Raw genomic sequence first — 19,091 nt, 5'->3', positions numbered from 1 at the left:
TATATCTTGCATGGAGCCGCAGACCGAGGGAGATTGACAGTCATGTTTAGCTTCTTCCATTTTCTAACATTTGCTCCAACGGTGGATCTTATATCGCCAAGCCGCTGGAAATTGCCCCTTAACTCTTTCCAGCCTTGTAGACAATTTTGTCTCTGGTGTTTTTGGACAGCTGTTTGGGGTGTATGGTGTGGACAGGTGCTAGCCGCCTCAAATAGGTCCAAAAGACTCTCAAAAAGTCCACCTCCTCTCCACTTTCGTTGGACTTTTTAAAGGCGATTAACAGGTCTTTGAGGTTCACAATTCTAGCTAAAAGACAGGTGTTCAAATACTTATTTGCAGCAGTAGAATACAAATAAATTGTTAAAAGTCATACACTGTGATTTCTGGATTTTTTTTTCTATAGATTGTCTCTCACAGTGGACAAGCACCTACCATGACAATTTCAAATCCACCCATCATTTCTAAGTATGAGAATAGCAGGGTGTTCAAATACTTATTTTCCTCACTCTATATTGTTTGTGTTTTTATTTTAGAGAACTTTTGTCGTAAGAATGTGGCTTTAACCCCAGGACTCTACCAATCAATAACTTAGGATGTGCTTTTCCAGCTATATGCCTTTGGACAAGCCAACAGATCATCAGAACATGATACGTTATTTTCTTCCTAATATATCGAGATTAAAGAATAAGTGAAAATTGAAGTAACGTACGATTTCCCACGATACAGTATCTCAAAACTAGGAATCAAGAGGGCTGATAGAAAATACTGAAAATATATGGGAAATCCCTTGGGAAATAAATGAGAAAGAAAAAAAAAAACAAAGTGAGGTCTGAGGAAACTCGTTCTTTGAACAATCCCCTCCTAAGATGTGTGAGCCTTGTCCACTAAAGACACACTGTCTCTTTGACAACTTTCATAGTGATGGCTTTAAGAAAAAACCCCGGCAATTTATTCACAATAATTACCTTAAAAATGAACCACTAGATATCTCTGATATCAAAGAATATCTGCATACCTAACAATTTTCAGTGTGAACAAACCTCACCTAGAGCATGTTGTACACACTGCTTGAAGAGTGTAACGGCCCATGGCAATGCTTTTACTAAGTTGCATGCCAGAGTCACTAAGCGTGTGACATGATAATGGCTGTCCATGATATGGGGAAATGCATATGGCGCCTGCCACAAACGGTGACGCAGTCAAACAGGACTGAGGGATTCTGCAATTACTTTCCATATGTGCAGGCAGTCTGCTACTAGTTTTGCTGCAATTCAAAAATTGTATTCCCTAATGAATCGCACCAATACTTAAGTTAAAAATGTATACCGTTTTTAAATTAATAACTACGTTTCATATTGGTTATGGACTTGGAATGAAAAACGTGAAATGTGGAGAATTTCAGTTTATTGTGCTTGTCCGGTTGAGCCGTATTTTACTGTGTCAATACGGGCAAAACCTAAATAATGTTACCTTTAGAAAGTACTAGGATTTTTCTTTCTCTTTATACGAACTGTAAAACGGGAATAATTAAAACTCAACAAGTCACTTCAAGTGAAAGTCAGCCGAAAAGAACTAGTTGGGAAATAAAACCCTATGCAGTTTTTCTATTGAATGATCACTGATACATTAAAGGGAACCTCGGACTTAAAAGACTTGTATGCTCTAATAGGCCACAATTGTTCTTTTTTACTAGAATATAATAATAATAATAATAATACATTTTATTTCTAGAGCGCTTTTCAGATACACAAAGACGCTTCACAAGAGGCATGGAATTACAGTACGATAAAAAGGTATTAAAAGGATTAAAAACTTAAAAGCACAATAAAAAGAGGTAAAAAATATGACAGCTAGGGGTTATGGTGGGTAAGATAGAGTGAACAGGTGTGTTTTCAGTCGAGGTTTGAAAAGTGATAGAGTAGATATGTTGCGGAGATCAGGGGGTAGGGAGTTCCAGAGCTGGGGGGCGCAATGACTAAAAGCTCTGGAACCAAAGGTGGAGAGGCGGACACGGGGGACGGAGAGGGGGGGGGAAATGGTAGGGCGAAGTGAACGGGTTGGATTGTTTGGATTGAGAAGTTCGGAAAGGTAGGGAGGGGCCAAGGCATGGAGTATTTTGAAGGTGATGATGAGGATTTTGTAATTGATTCTTTGTTTGACGGGAAGCCAGTGAAGTTGACGGAGGATGGGGGTAATGTGGTGTGTTGCGGGGGTTCGTGTGATGAGGCGTGCTGCTGAGTTCTAATATGTTATTAGAAACACATAAAATATTGCCATTGATTTAAAAATCTATAATATTTAGTACATGTTTCGACCTACGGAGTCGCCATGTTTTATGTGCGCAATGGAAGCTCGGGGTGATGACGTAGTTTGTCACTCTCACTAGGCGAACACTACCGGGTTACTGCAATTCCTTCGACGCGGCGAAACGTCTAACACATGCGCACATCGGTTAAAAGCGGCGAGTAGTTACTATTTGTGTTTTTATTGAGTCTTTTATTACCTTTTCATTGCCTTAAAATACTTTCAGCATGTGTTTCCCTCTCATACTTAACTTTAAAGCAGATTGTTGATCTGTTGACCACATTAGTCATGTAGCATATTTAAACCACCCTTATTTAATATTATTACGTTTCAATATTTTCTTAAGGCATCTTTAGTATGTTGTCTGTATGCATCTAAACAAAACAAGCTGAAAGCGCACGATAGTACTATGGGTGTCAAATTCGCCTGTTGTAGGACGTTTCGCCTGTGTAGCATATTTTGGCAAAACAGCTTCTCTCGTCTTGTCTCATCCCGTCTTTCCTGTTCATTTTGCTTTTGCTGCTCGTTTTGTGAAATATCGACAGTGCTGTCATGCTCATTAATGTTCCTCTCGGGTTCAAATTGAAAAGGTTGAACAGATGACATGTTTAAGTCGCCAGAGTCATAGTCTGGAAGCCCGGCCGCATAACCATGTGACCCTGCGACGTCAACAATAATGGCGACCTACTAGTTAAACTGATTTTACAAATTGTATAAAAACGAAAACATCAAGAGGGGTTTCAATATCAAATTATTTTAACTTATAATATTGTTATCGTTTAAGAACTACAAGTCTTTCTATCTGTGGATCCCTTTGAGAAAGGAAATAAACATTTTATAGTTTTTAATTGTAAAATACGACATAAAGACCTTTATAACTTAGTTACAACTGTCTCTTGAGGGGGGACGTTAAGAAGCATGGCCTACAAACTACTCACCAGGCTCAACTCAAAGGAGAATTTGAGTTGATGATAACGTGCTTGTTAGTTGAATCCTACACTTTTTTTTTTGTTTTAAACCAACAAGGATAGAAACGATTAAGTCTAATCTGGACAAAAGCTGTACATTTTGGGGCATGATTTGAAATGTTTGGATTCAACCATGAAAAATAATCATGCACTCCTGACTGTCAGGTTTGAAATTTTTCATGTATGCTTTTGGACTTAATATTTTCATGGCCAAGCTGATTTAAAAAATGTCACATTGCAGACATGATTCCTATGGTAATCAGTATCCTGGACAGGGAACGCCCTCTACTGGCTCCTACCCTAATCAGCAGCCTGGAATGTACCCCCATCAATCGCAGGTATCTGTGTAACTGCCCCATGATAACAAAAAGGCTTGCCATTGCTTTATATCAAATCTTATTTGTTTGTTGCAATAATTTTGTCTCACACAATCATGTTTACCATGTTAAGGGCTACAAGAGGCCTGTGGAAGGTGGCTACCCTCCGTCAAAACGTCATGAGGTCGAATACAGTGGGGCTTTCCCTGGTGGACAACCACCACAGCAACAACAGCAAGGCGGTGTCCCTGCAGCCTCTTCGGGACAACAAGAGCCGTACAATCAATACAGCGGCAGTGGCCCCTACCCGGGTTCTGACCGCCGCCCCCCTGGTCCAGGCAATCAGTTTCCATTTTCCTTTGGCCGAGAACGGATGCAGGGAGCTAGTGGTCCCAACGCTCAAGCTTCCATGCCCCAACAGATGATGCCGTCGGGCCCAGAAGGTCCTCAAGGAGGCATGTGGCAGGGACCACGAGACATTAACTATCAGAACTACCACGGCAGGCAGGGTGGCCCTGGAGGCCCACCACAGGGGCCGGGTTACCCTGGCTTGAACCGCTCTGAAGAGATGATGTCATCAGAACAGCGCATGAATCACGATGGCCAGTGGGGCAGCCAGATGGGCCCGCGGCAGCCTCCCTACGGTCCTGCAGGGCCAGGTCAGCCCATGCCTCGTTCTGTGCAGTCCAACTACCAGTCTTCTCAGGGCGTGCAGAACCACATTCCACAAGTTAGTAGCCCAGCCTCCATGTCCCGCCCGATGGAGAGTAGGACTTCGCCAAGTAAATCCCCATACATGCACGGAGTGATGAAAATGCAAAAGGCCGGCCCTCCCGTGCCTGCGTCACACATAGTGCCCTCTGCAGCGCAGTCACCTTTAATAAGACGAGACATGCCTTTTCCCATGGGCTCTGTCGAAGCATCCCATCCTGTCCTCAAACCACGTCGCAGACTCACCATGAAAGATATCGGTAAGTCTTCCTGGCAAAAAAAAAACAAAAAACTATTGGCTCGAATATATGACGGTGTTTTTTGCATTGAAATAAGACTGAAAAAGTGGGGGTCGTCTTATATTCGTGGTCTAGACGTTATACCCATTCACGACTCTAGATGGCGCCAGATATTGAATCGATGTTCTGTCATGACAGATCTCAGCTACTCTCAAGTTTGACCAGTTTGCATTATTTTATTGCAATGTTTTTCCTTATTCAGATTTGTTTCAAGACTACAGTTAGTTAGACTTCACTTTGATGGTTAATGCAGTTGTTGCAATTTTGTTGTTTTATCACAAAAGATTGGTTTATTTACATTTAAAAAAACAGAAGCCATTAAGTCACGAATGTGATTGCACTTTAGTTTACATATTTAAATGTTCAGATATTAAGATTTGAATGAGGCAAAATAACATGCTTTTTCTCTCAAATAAATTGTTGTAATCATTTGTTTCGGATGGACTGTAATTATTTTCTGTATGAAAATTAATTTGGTGTTCAAAAAGTCTTTGCCTTGAAAGGTGGAAAAGCGCTATATAAGTATAACACCATTTACCATTTCAAACTTGAGTCTTGAAAAAGAGGGGGTTGTCGTATAATCACGGCCGTCTTATATTCGACCCAATACTGTACTAACAGCCATCTTTGATTCAGTCTCAGAGTGTAGGTGAGTGAATCTCAAAGTATTTTATGCTAAAATTGTTCTATTTTGTTTATTTTCAAACATAGGAACCCCAGAAGCCTGGAGAGTCATGATGTCTTTAAAATCCGGTCTTTTGGCTGAAAGTACCTGGGCTTTGGATACAATCAACATTCTCCTTTATGATGATGGCAGTGTTTCTACCTTTGATCTCAATACGGTGAGGCTTTGTGTGCTTTGTCATTCTTATGTCATATACAGTCACCTCTAAAAGTATTGGAACAGCAAGTTCAATTCCTTTATTTTTGTTGAATACTCAAGACATTTTGGTTTCCGATAAAAAGATGAATATGACACAAAGGTTCCGGAGTATTAGCTTTTATTTTGTGGTTTTTACATCAGGATACAGTGCCTTGCAAAAGTATTCGGCCCCCTTGAATCTTTCAACCTTTCGCCACATTTCAGGCTTCAAACATAAAGATATGAAATTTAATTTTTTTGTCAAGAATCAACAACAAGTGGGGCACAATCGTGAAGTGGAACAACATTTATTGGATAATTTAAACTTTTTTAACAAATAAAAAACTGAAAAGTGGAGCGTGCAATATTATTTGGCCCCTTTACTTTCAGTGCAGCAAACTCACTCCAGAAGTTCAGTGAGGATCTCTGAATGATCCAATGTTGTCCTAAATGACCGATGATGATAAATAGAATCCACCTGTGTGTAATCAAGTCTCCGTATAAATGCACCTGCTCTGTGATAGTCTCAGGGTTCTGTTTAAAAGTGCAGAGAGCATTATGAAAACCAAGGAACACACCAGGCAGGTCCGAGATACTGTTGTGGAGAAGTTTAAAGCCGGATTTGGATGCAAAAAGATTTCCCAAGCTTAAACATCTCAAGGAGCACTGTGCAAGCCATCATATTGAAATGGAAGGAGCATCAGACCACTGCAAATCTACCAAGACCCGGCCGTCCTTCCAAACTTTCTTCTCAAACAAGGAGAACACTGATCAGAGATGCAGCCAAGAGGCCCATGATCACTCTGGATGAATTGCAGAGATCTACAGCTGAGGTGGGAGAGTCTGTCCATAGGACAACAATCAGTCGTACACTGCACAAATCTGGCCTTTATGGAAGAGTGGCAAGAAGAAAGCCATTTCTCAAAGATATCCATAAAAAGTCTCGTTTAAAGTTTGCCACAAGCCACCTGGGAGACACACCAAACATGTGGATCTCTGGTCAGATGAAACCAAAATTGAACTTTTTGGCCACAATGCAAAACGATATGTTTGGCGTAAAAGCAACACAGCTCATCAACCTGAACACACCATCCCCACTGTCAAACATGGTGGTGGCAGCATCATGGTTTGGGCCTGCTTTCTCTATAGCAGGGACAGGGAAGATGGTTACAATTGACGGGAAGATGGATGCAGCCAAATACAGGAACATTCTGGAAGAAAACCTGTTGGTATCTGCACAAGACCTGAGACTGGGACGGAGATTTATCTTCCAACAGGACAATGATCCAAAACATAATGCCAAATCTACAATGGAATGGTTCAAAAATAAACGTATCCAAGTGTTAGAATGGCCAAGTCAAAGTCCAGACCTGAATCCAATCGAGAATCTGTGGAAAGAGCTGAAGACTGCTGTTCACAAACACTCTCCATCCAACCTCACTGAGCTCGAGCTGTTTTGCAAGGAAGACTGGGCAAGAATGTCAGTCTCTCGATGTGCAAAACTGATAGAAACATACCCCAAGCGACTTGCAGCTGTAACTGGAGCAAAAGGTGGCGCTACAAAGTATTAACGCAAGGGGGCCGAATAATATTGCACGCCCCACTTTTCAGTTTTTTATTTGTTAAAAAAGTTTAAATTATCCAATAAATTTTGTTCCACTTCACGATTGTGTCCCACTTGTTGTTGATTCTTGACAAAAAATTAAAATTTTATATCTTTATGTTTGAAGCCTGAAATGTGGCGAAAGGTTGCAAGGTTCAAGGGGGCCGAATACTTTTGCAAGGCACTGTATCTTAAATAACCCAGGACATATGACCTTTTCTTTGAACATACCCTCTTTTCAAGTGAGCAAAAGTATTTTATTTAATTATTATTATTATCATCATGTGATTAAACTGAGCACTTAAGAACACAGTCAGCAAATCCTTCTAGATGCTTCGCTGACGAGAACCAATCATCGGCCCAAGTTGCGTTCCATTATTCCAAACGCGCGCACTCCTTACTCGTGTACATGGAGTGTTCGGAGAGCCTTCGTTTGCTTTGCAAAGCAGCGAAAACAAAAAGCAGGCCTTATCCACATCGGGGCAGACCAGAGCGCAGCATACACACTTGCCTGTATTTGCCAGCAGATTGAATTTGGTGAGTAATGGTTTCAATCGTTTTCACGTTTTGCGATACAAAAAAGTTACTGCCATTCGTTGCAGCTTGCGTTGAACACTGCCAGAGCTAGCCAAATCTCCCATGAAAAAAATAGCTCCCGTTAAATTGGCGTCAAGCTTGTGTATTTAGCGGTAATATAAACGAAGAAACACACTGTTGAGTCAAATTAAGCGGCATTCTCTCGGATGGAGGGGGCGCCTCACATCGCTCCCGTCGTCCGCCGGAGACGCGTTATTTTCGGCTTGGATTTGAGCTGACGGCCGGTGTCGGCACAACAGCGGCCCGACGAGTGGTGGGAATGAGTCCTGCTTCTTAAAGCTTTTCAGAAATACAGGGATCCCTCGTTTTTTGCGGTTAATGGGGACCAGAACCCGCCGCAATAAGTGAAAACCGCGAAGTAGCGCCCCAACCCCCCACATTTTTTTGTGCGTGTTCAATGCATGTATTCAGATTTTACATTGGAAAAAAGATACATATATATAAGACATGTTTTTTCACTTTTTTCACCAAAGTATCATTTATAAATGGTTTTCAAGCACTTCAAAATGTAAGAATTATGATAAGTTTTAAACATGTTACTGCCCCACCGAATTATTTTAAAACAAGAATAAAGTAGTTAGAAAATGCTTGGCTTTATTAAAAGCTTCATAGTGAGTCTACTCAAACCCTCTCAGGCTTTGGTAAACGGTGATTGGCACATGTGCAAAGTTTTTCTTTTTATATATATATTTTTGTTTGAAGCAACTTATTTGATTGAATAATAAAGACACAAATGTCCTAGCCAAAATGTGGCCCAAACGCAAAACATTACTTAAATGGAAAAATTTGTTTCAATCATGAAAAATAGTTTTCAAATGCTTTTTTTGTCTCAAATTTATTATTGCAATCAAAAACATTTTTTTTATTTTTTATTGAAGCTACTTTTTGGGATTAAAAGTATAAACTGTATTTTGATTGAAGCAACTTTGTTTTTGATAGAAGTAACTTTGTTTTTTGATTGAATAATAAAAACACAAATCTAACTCCATCGTTATTGAGTGAGAAAGAAATTAAGAAAGCTTTAAAACTAAAAGCCACCGGGGAGTCTTTTTTTATATATTTATATTTCATTACATAGACATGCGTCGTAGGGAAGGGAGATTGAGGGATAAAAAAAGGAGTTAGATGAGGCTGCTAAAGGCAGTGGATACCTCATCAGCTGGGTGAATAGCAGACCTGGTAAGAACAAGTTTGCAAGGATAGTCGGGTATTAAATCCAATTATAAACACAATTACAATGTTATTTTTCTATAAGATTTTTATGTCATTGCTTTATTAATCATTAGGTGCTAGAGTTGTTAAGTATGGATAATAATGAAATAATAGTTTTAAGAAAACTGTGCTGTTGGTGGCTCAGTGACCATCTGATGTGGTTTGTTCTCAGATGAACAAGTTGAGGAAGGAAGTTTTGATGCAGAGGTTGAAGGAAGAAAAGAGGCAGACTGACTGAGTCACAGCCAGAAAGTGTTGATGACAGTTTTGATTTCTATTCACTGTTGCCCCCTCCCAATTAAAGTATGTCACAGTCGCAGCCAATTATTATCTAAAGCTGGTTAAAATTGAAGTTATGTTGTTTTAAGGTGTATTAAATACTTGTTCATGTGCCCCTTTTGATCTACGAGCACCCGCCCCTCCACCGGTTTCTGCATGGCCCTGCTGAAACACAGTGTGGGTCGACAGAGCTCAATATTTTGTTGGGGTGTACAATACAGTGTACTGGAACATATTTCCTCCACACCCTTCTCACCTTTTTAACCCCTGACCCATTTTCATGCCTGTGTGTTGGCTGTGTGCTTTGGGTCATTGCCTTGTTGCATGATGAAGCTTTTGATTAGTTTGGATGCATTTTTCTGTAAATTGCCAAACAAAATAGCTTTGTAAACACCAAAATTGAATCTGTCACTACCATTATGAGTTGCATCAACAATAAGGACTAGTGAGCCCATTCCAGAAGCAGACATGCAAGCCCAAGCCAGGACACATCATGTATCATAGTTAGGATATCCCTGATCTGATCACGTGATAAATCTGGCTGATCGGGCCATTTTCGGAGGATCCGACTCAGGTGAAATGGATCGAGTTTTTAATTTTAGGGTAGAAAGTAACAAAATAAACCAGAAATACAATGGCATTGCTAAAAGAAACACAAATATATATACGTTTTATACTTCGCAACAGTCACAGAAAATCGAAAGTAATGTAACATCCCCAATAGGAGAACATTCTGGAAGCTAACGCGGGAACTTAATGGGTAGCTGCTATAGTTGTCATGTCTGTTGTGTGGAAATATTTTACAATTGAACGGGGAGACAGTGACTTGTTATGTATGCAAAGTGGGCTTTTCGCGTGGTGGAAGGAACAGAAATTCATTTAGGGCAATACAATATATGCAGTGGTACCTCTACATACGAAGTTGTTTTCTTCCAGGACCTTGTTTGTAAGTCAAAATGGTCGTATGTCGAGCAGGATTTTCCCATAAGAATACATTATAATTCCATTAATTCGTTCCACAGCCCAAAAACCTACACTAAATCCTTAATAAATATTGCCGGTACTATTACAAATGGCAGTTACTCATAGCAAACAAACTAACTAACAAAAAAATACAGCTTGGAATAATAATAATACAAATAATTTCTGTAATAATGTAACGAATCTGGTTCTAATGTGGTAGACGTTTTTGCTGTACCTGAACGTACCGCGTGGCTGACATGGCAACGGTGGTTAGAGGAAGACCTTGAGATCGTACACATTTTACGGCTGTATTGTTGAGCCATTTCACGGATGCGCACACCATGTTCATATTTTACTATCTTTTGCATCTTTATTTCAATGGTTGTTCCACCACCTGTACCAACCTTTTTGAAACCTGTGTTGATTTCTGTAACAGAAAATCGCCGTGCGTCAGTCTGCGATGCTGTCATGTCGTCGTATTTCGAGCATGTCGTTGGATGTAGAAACAAATTGCGAGTCAAATTTTACGTCGAATGTCAAAAAGATCGTGTGTCGAAGCGATCATATGTCGAGGTACCACTGTATATGTATATATATATTAGAGTTGTCCGGACTAATCAACATAGTCGACGTCATCGATGACCTAAATCTGTCGACCACATACTTCAGAATTCAGATTCTAAACTAAGAATACCTTTAAAATGACATCCTTTATGAAAAATCTGATTGACAATGAATAATTATTATAATACTATTATATACAGTATAGTACTATAATATTGAAGCTAGGTATTTTTTTTACAAATTGTTTTGAATCATGTTGGAAAGGTGAAGTGAGTGTTCTGAATCTGTTTACATTCCATTCTTTTGCACTAGTTAATTCTATCAGCATTTGAACTCATTATTTGGGATTATTTTATTTACGTGTTTATTTGTACTTTAATAAATAGTGTTCCAAAATGTTTTTGTTAATTGATAAGCATCAACAAAAATTTAATTGTTAAATTAGTAAAAAAAATATCAACAAAAATTTAATTGCTAAATTAGGGGGGGAATAAATTTTATTTATTTATTTTTTTTTAATTATTAGATTAGTCGACTAATCGTAAAGATAGTCGCCTGACTAATCGGGAAAAATTATTAGTAAAAATTATATATATATACAGTGCCCTCCATGATTATTGGCACCCCTGGTGTTAAGATGTGTTTTTTAGCTTCTAATATATATTTTTTTAATTCAAATGATATGGGACCTTAATGGAAAAAAAGAGAAATATCCAACCTTCAATACAGGTGCATTTATTCTGTGGGGAAAAAAATCCCACATAAAGAAAAAATTATTTGACATCAAATAATGTGTGTCACAATTATTAGCACCCCTAGTGTTAATACTTTGTATAACCCCCTTTTGCCAACAAAACAAGGTCTGGGGACTGAGATGGCCATGGTAGGAGCTTGATTTTGTGTCTGGTGAACCATTTCTGTGTAGATTTGGCCATATGTTTAGGGTCTTGGTCTGGGTCTTGCTGAAAGACCCAGTGACGACCCATCTTCAGCTTTCGGGCAGAGGGCTACAGATTTTGATTTAAAATGTCCTGGTGTTTCAAAGCATTCATGATGCCATGCATCCTAACAAGGTTCCCAGGGCCTTTGGAAGCGAAACAGCCCCCAGCATCACTGACCCACCCCCATACTTCACAGTGGGTATGAGGTGCTTTTCAGCATGCGCATTTTCGTGGCACGCCAGATCCACTTAGAGTGTTAGGTTTCAAAAAGCTCAATCGAATTCTTCCAACCTTCCAATTGAAGGTTGGATTTTTCTCTTTTTTCCATTAAGGTCCCATATTATTTGGATTAAAAAAAATATTAGAAGCTAAAAACACATCTTAACCAGGGGTGCCAATAATTATGGAGAGAAAAAAAAAAAAAAGAAATATATATATATATATATTTGTACATGTGTATATATGTATGTATGTATGTATGTATGTATGTATGTATGTATATGTATAAGTGCTGTCAAATGTATCGCGTTAACGGGAGGTAATAATTTTTTTTAATTAATCATGTTAAAATTTTCATGCATTTAACGCATGCGCGGAATGACCCACAACACCATTTTTTGCTCATTGAGAGACGGAGAAATGCGAGTGAACACAGGCGTTCATTGGACCACGCCCTTTATTGGCATAAGCTTTGGCAACTCTTTCACAACAAACATAACTATTGTGGCGAGCGACGTGGAGAAGAATGACAGGAGATGATCTTTTTCTTAACACGCTTTAATTCACACAACGCAGAACATATACCATTTGCAGCCTCCACTGACAGTCATGGCTGCCCAACTTCCCATCATGCATTTAGGTGGAACAGTTAAGTCGCTACATTATCATTTAGTGAAATACAACAAAAATAATATTCCTATCTCTCAAAAAAATTATATTCACAAAAAGAAAAGCGCTCAATGCAAAGAGAAGTGGCATTCCCAATCAAAATAGCTATGCAAAATACACATAAAACTTAATCAGACTTTGCCTTGGCTAGATCTCTAATTTAAAACTTGCCATTGACACCTTGTGGTGTATTTCAATCACTACCTTACGTAGTTAGACACTGTGGAAGAAGGGCAGGGAGCCCATGTGACGTCCTGCTCGGCGACGTCAAAAATGGCGAGCTCTTAGTTTTTATTTTTTTGATTGAAAATTTTGCAAATTTTATTAAAACGAAAACATTAAGAGGGATTTTAATATAAAATTATAACTTGTACTCACATTTATTTTAACTTTTAAGAGCTGCAAGTCTTTCTATCAGTGGATCCCTTTAACAGAAAGAATGTTAATAATGTTAATGCCATCTTGTGGATTTATTGTTATAATAAACAAATACAGTACTTATGTACAGTATGTTGAATGTATATATCTGTCTTCTCTCTCCATTCCAACAATAATTTACAGAAAAATAAGGCATATTTTAAAGCTGGTTTGAATTGCGATTAATTTTTAAGCTGTGATTAACTCAATTAAAAATTTTAATCGTTTAACAGCCCAAATAGATATATAGGTAATATATAAATAAAAAAAGACTACGGTATTTGATCGTGACTCTTTAGCGGCAAATTCTCAACCAGGTGACTCGGGTTCAAAAATATGTGATCGGGACATCCCTATTTCATAGATGAGCTTGTATGTTTTGGATCATAACCAGATCTTTTCTCTCTCCATACTTTGGTCTTTTCATCACTTTGGCAGAGGTTACATCTAGTTCATCAGTCCTTAACATTTTATTCCAAAACCTTTGTCGCTGATCTCTCTGCTTCTTTGCAAAATCCAATCTGCTCTTTGGATTCTTTGTTCTGATGAGTGGTTTATTTTATGGTATGGCCTCTTTATTCCTTCTCTTGAAGTATTCATGTTTGCTTTTAGCAGAAAATGCAGTTGTCACAGAGCCAAAAACGGGACCTATTTAATGTCTCGACAACTGATCAAATATTGGCATGGTGGCAGCGTGGTTAGCACGTCCACCTCAGAATTCTGAGATTGTTGGTTAAATCCCGGCTCCGGCCACCTTGTGTAGAGTTTATTATCTCCCCGTGCCTGCATGGGTTCTCTCTGGGTACTCCAGCTTCCTCCCACATCCCCAAAAAACATGCATGGCAGGCTGATTGAACACTCCCAACTTGTCCATAGGTGTGAGTGTGTGCGTGGGTGGTTGTCTGTTCTACTATTCCTTCTCAAAAAATTAGCATATTGTGATAAAGTTCATTATTTTCTGTAATGTACTGATAAACATTACTTTCATGTATTTTGGATTCATTACACACAACTGAAGTAGTTCAAGCCTTTTATTGTTTTAATATTGATGATTTTGGCAAAAAAGTCAAGAAAAACCAAAAATCCCTATCTCAAAAAAATAGCATATCATGAAAAGATACTCTAAAGAAGCTACTAACCTAACATCTTAATCAACGAATTAACTCAAAACCCCTGCGAAAGATTCCTGAAGCTTTTAAAAACTTCCAGCCTGGTTCATTACTTAAAACCGCAATCACTGGCAAGACTGCCGACCTGACTGCTGTCCAGAAGGCCATCATTGACACACTCAAGCAAGAGGCTAAGACACGGAAAGAAATTTCTGAGCGAATAGGCTGTTCCCAAAGTGCTGTATCAAGGCACCTCTGTGGGAAGGAAAAAGTGACAGGAAACTCTGCACAACAAGAAGAGGTGACCGCACCCTGAGAAAGATTGTGGAGAAGGCCCAATTGTAGACCTTGGGGGACCTGCAGAAACAGTGGACGACGTCTGGAGTAGAAACATCCAGAGCCACCGGACACAGGCGTGTGCTGGAGCCACTTTTGAACCCGAAACAGCGGCAGAAGCGCCTGACCTGGGCTACAGAGAAGCAGCACTGGACTGTTGCTCAGTGGTCCAAAGTACTTTTTTCAGATGAAAGCAAATTTTGCATGTCATTCGGAAATCAAGGTGCCAGAGTTTGGAGGAAGACTGGGGAGAAAGAAATACCAAAATGCCTCAAGTCCAGTGTCAAGTATCCACAGTCAGCTGCTGGTGTTGGTCTACTGTGTTTTATGAAGGGCAGGGTCACTGCAGCTAGCTATCAGGAGATTTTGGAACACTTTATGCTTCCATCTGCTGAAAAGCTTTGTGGGGATGAAGATTTCATTTTTCAGCACGACCTGGCACCTGCCACAGTGCCAAAACCACTGGTAAATGGTTTACTGACCATGGCATTACTGTGCTCAATTGGCCTGCCAACTCTCCTGACCTGAACCCCATAGAGAATCTGTGGGATATGCTGAAGAGGAAGTTGAGACACCAGACCAGCAGTGCCACAGGCTGATTGCCTCCATGCCATGCCGCATTGAAGCAGTCAGATAGGGATTTTTGCTTTTTCTTGACTTTTTGCCAAAATCATCAATATTAAAGCAATAAAAGGCTTGAACTACTTCAGTTGTGTGCAATGAATCTAAAATATACAGTATGAAAGTCTAATGTTTATTAGTACATTACAGAAAATAATGAACTTTATCACAATATGCTAATTTTTTGAGAAGGACTAGTATGTGCAGCGTTCCCTATGCCCCTCAATCTAAAAGACAACACAGTGCCAACTAGAAACACTCATCAGTCATGTTCACTTGAAAGGTGAGCGGTTTCAAAGAAAAGGTATCTTTCCTGGGTTGTTTCATACGTCTTGATGTCAAAACCACAAAAAAAGCTGGACTATTGAACTTTTGTGTCATATTCATCTTTATATCTGAAACCCAAAATGTCTTCATTATGCAACAATGACTAAGTAAGTGAACTTGCAGTTCCAATACTTTTGACAATGGTAATTGAGTCTGATTTTGCAATTTTTTTCTCCATTAGTTGCCTGGCCTACTCGAGTTGGTGGTTGAGTATTTCAGACGTTGCCTCATTGAGATCTTTGGCATTCTGCGAGAATATGAGGTGGGGGACCCTGGTCAGAGGACGCTACTTGATCCTGATGCGTTGAAAGAACTCGTGGATGACATAGAAGATGAGGAACCACATCCAGAAGATGTCGATCTGGAGGATGAAGATGACCTGGACGAGGAGGAACACGACACAGAAAGGTCACTTCATATAAAACAGGAGGACGAGCATAAAGATTGTTCTGAGTCACGGGAAGGAGATGAGAAATCCGGGGACGAGGACAGACAATGCAAGGGACCCTCCACCGACCAAGCAGAATCATTGCCGTCTTCGGTGACCCAGGACAGACCCAAACAGGGCAGCAAGTTTGACAGGTTTCCTGTAAAGGTGGTACGAAAGAGAGAACCATTTGTTTCTGCACAGGCCAACAATCATGGCAAACTCCAAGAGTTTGACAGTGGGTTACTTCACTGGAGTGCTGGAGGAGGCGACTCAACAGAGCACATTCAGACACACTTTGAACCCCGTAAAGACTTTTTAAAACGCCGACAACGAATACCTGTGCCCCAAAGTGTGCTGAAACGACGAATTAGAGAGGATTTCATTGATTTTAATTTCCCAACGGAAGAGAAAAAGAATGAGGATGACGACGGGTCAAAGCAGGCATCCTCCTCAGGGAAAGAGAGCGTTTCAGAAGACAGGCCCGCCCTCTTGAATGAGGAGAACAAATCTGAAGCAAAGACAATTGAGCCAAGTCACCAGGAGAATAACAGACCCATTCCTTCTGTTGTTTGTGTTTTGACGCGTCAGGTCAACGCCATCCTGGAGGATGAGCCTCACAGTAAAGATGAGGGGCCGCTTGTCTCACTAGCGAACTGGCAGGATTCTTTAGCCCGACGCTGCGTTTGCATTTCCAATATCATTCGGAGCCTCTCCTTCGTCCCGGGCAACGACCACGAAATGTCTAAACATCCAGGCTTGCTGCTACTATTGGGTCGCCTGATCCTCCTCCACCACCGGCACCCAGAGCGCAAACAGGCTCCTCTCACCTACGAGAAAGATGAGGATACAGAAGAAGGTGCCGGCCAGAGGGATGAATGGTGGTGGGACTGTTTGGAGCTCCTGAGGGAAAACACACTGGTCACATTGGCAAACATCTCAGGCCAACTAGATCTTTCCATCTACCCTGAAAGCATCTGCCTGCCTTTGTTGGATGGTCTTCTCCACTGGGCAGTTTGCCCTTCAGCAGAAGCCCAGGACCCCTTCCCCACCTTGGGCTCACACAGTGCTTTGTCCCCACAGAGATTGGTCCTGGAGACCCTGAGCAAACTAAGTATCCAAGACAACAACGTGGACCTCATCCTGGCCACTCCGCCATTTGGTCGACTGGAGAAGCTCTACGGGAATCTCGTGCGACTAGTCGGAGAGAGGAAGGTGGCGGTTTGCAGGGAGATGGCTGTGGTTCTACTGGCCAACCTGGCCCAGGGTGACACTATGGCAGCACGGGCCATCGCTGTTCAGAAAGGAAGTGTGGGCAACTTGTTGGGCTTCCTGGAAGATAGTCTGGCAGCCACCCAGTTCCATCAGAGCCAGAGTTCTTTTGCACACATACAGGGGATGCACTTTGAGCCCACCAGTCCAGACATGATGAGGCGGGCAGCCCGGGCACTGCACGCGTTAGCCAAGGTGGAAGAGAACCACTCAGAGTTCACACTACACGAGTCCCGGCTCCTTGACCTTTCGGTGTCTCCCCACATGAACCCGCTGGTCTCTCATGTTATCTGTGATGTACTGTTTTTGATTGGCCAGTCCTGACAGCTGTAGGGAGCCGTGGCTCCTCGTGTCTGGAAGGCGGATGGGGAAGTTCTTCCCAACCCCTTCCTTTGGTATCCTGGCTTGTGTGTAACAGGGCAAGGAATGTTTAAAAGTGACTCTTATTTATGAAAATCTTCAGATTCCAGATTTCCATCCTTGCTCCTAGACTGTCATCACAGAGCTGTGCTGGATTACACAAACAGAAGCCGCACCAAGTGACACTGCTTGCGAAATAAATGCCAACTGGAGAGCAGAACGCCGCCACAGTTGGGGAACTGTTCTGCACTCGGGGGTGGGGGTGGGGATAATTTTTAACAAATATAATTAAATAAAAAGCTGAAAAACAAAAACTGTAACCAAAGTTGCTGTCTCGTTTACAGTGAGTTTGGGAGACGCAGTGTGCCCTGAAGCTCTCCTCTAGAGGGCACAATGAGTCTGTAACTGGTTGATGTTCAGGGGTGAAGCAGACTGACGAAAGTGGCCTACGGGTTCTAGTTGCTGTAGATGGATTATCGCCAGGCAGCCAAACGCTGTCAATAGACAACTTTACCGGGGAGGCCTGTGCAGTGTGCAGTAGATTGTAGGACATTTTCTGTACCGTTCTGCTCCTTGAGTGACAGCGTTGTGTTTCACACAGAAGCAGTGGGTGCAGTGCAACTAGAGTTTGGAGGTCATCATAACTTGGTGGTAAACAGAAAATGGCTTTCTTCCCCAAAGTATCAAGAACACCCTTACCTCCTCTTATCCCTTGATTGTATGAATACCCTTATGAAAAGAAATCACCTCTTAGGACTGGTTTTCAACTTCAAATACAGCTTTGCTGTGGTGTATATATATATAATGTTGTACATTACACTTCTTTCTGTGTCTGTCTGTCTGTGTCACTATTCTCACATGTATTATTGGTGAGGGATGGAGGCTGACTGCAACCTCCACTTCCTGCTGATTAGACCCACTCCTCTGGTCTCCCCACAGCTCTAGTGCAACAGACACTGCTCTGACCTGTTGTTTCCTGGTACAACACAAACTAGATGAAGTACACATTTGACAATTTTTCTTCAGTCATGGATTCTTCATATTTGTATTTCAGACTATGTAGCTAAGACATGTAAATTCCCCCTTTACCCTTTTTTGGCTCAATGAATATCATTTATTCAGTATGAAATCTTTATACTATATGTTCCACGTGGTAAGAATAAATGTACATTAAATCTTCCTAAGCTGTTTCATGTTTTGTCTTTATTTGCTCAGGAATTATTGTATGCACTTTGGGGTTCTACAAGTTATCTGCCAATGACTTTAAAATTACATCAGCAAGCTTTGCTATAGTCCTCTAATTGGAGAATGAAGAAGCTTTTCCATCTTCAGAAATAAGTACACTGGTTTTGATCGCGCCCTTAACGCCGAATTGTGTAATAAATTACTGAAATTGGGTATTCATCAGACAAGTTAAACATCACTTTTATTTGGATTATATATTAAGTAACAATTACAAGCTTTCGTTCCAAATAAAAAATTGGCAAGTACTACCAAATTAAATTACTTTCCCACATGGAAATAATATTTTTCTGACTTGATTATATCATGCTGTTATTCCAAATGTAGCATCAGCATTTTATGATCGAAAAGCACATGCTAAAATATTGATGTGAACAGTCAAGGAACTTTTGATGACCAAAGGCATACCACATCTCCTAATATTTGTAATTAAATTATACTTCTGTCATGTCTGTCTGTGAGGTGTGTTGCA

The 19,091-nt window shown here is 40.6% G+C and overlaps 1 protein-coding gene across 7 annotated transcripts in view; it reads left to right on the top strand.

Moving 5' to 3' along the window:
* The window catches only part of arid1aa (AT-rich interaction domain 1Aa), a 36,891-nt gene extending 18,335 nt beyond the window's left edge, over nucleotides 1-18,556 (top strand). For all 7 annotated transcript variants that reach the window (XM_057834250.1, XM_057834247.1, XM_057834246.1 and 4 more), the window contains exons 17-20: nucleotides 3,514-3,610; nucleotides 3,723-4,560; nucleotides 5,311-5,441; nucleotides 15,500-18,556. In XM_057834250.1, the coding sequence (XP_057690233.1) occupies nucleotides 3,514-3,610; nucleotides 3,723-4,560; nucleotides 5,311-5,441; nucleotides 15,500-17,341 (2,908 nt within the window). In that variant the 3' untranslated portion in view covers nucleotides 17,342-18,556. The remainder of the gene's footprint in view (nucleotides 1-3,513; nucleotides 3,611-3,722; nucleotides 4,561-5,310; nucleotides 5,442-15,499) is intronic.
* Nucleotides 18,557-19,091: the final 535 nt, after the last annotated feature.

This window comes from Corythoichthys intestinalis, chromosome 4 (genome assembly GCF_030265065.1).
Source record: "Corythoichthys intestinalis isolate RoL2023-P3 chromosome 4, ASM3026506v1, whole genome shotgun sequence".
Classification (NCBI taxonomy): domain Eukaryota; kingdom Metazoa; phylum Chordata; class Actinopteri; order Syngnathiformes; family Syngnathidae; genus Corythoichthys; species Corythoichthys intestinalis.
Note: the sequence above shows the minus strand (reverse complement) of the source record. Positions and strands in the feature narration are given on the sequence as shown.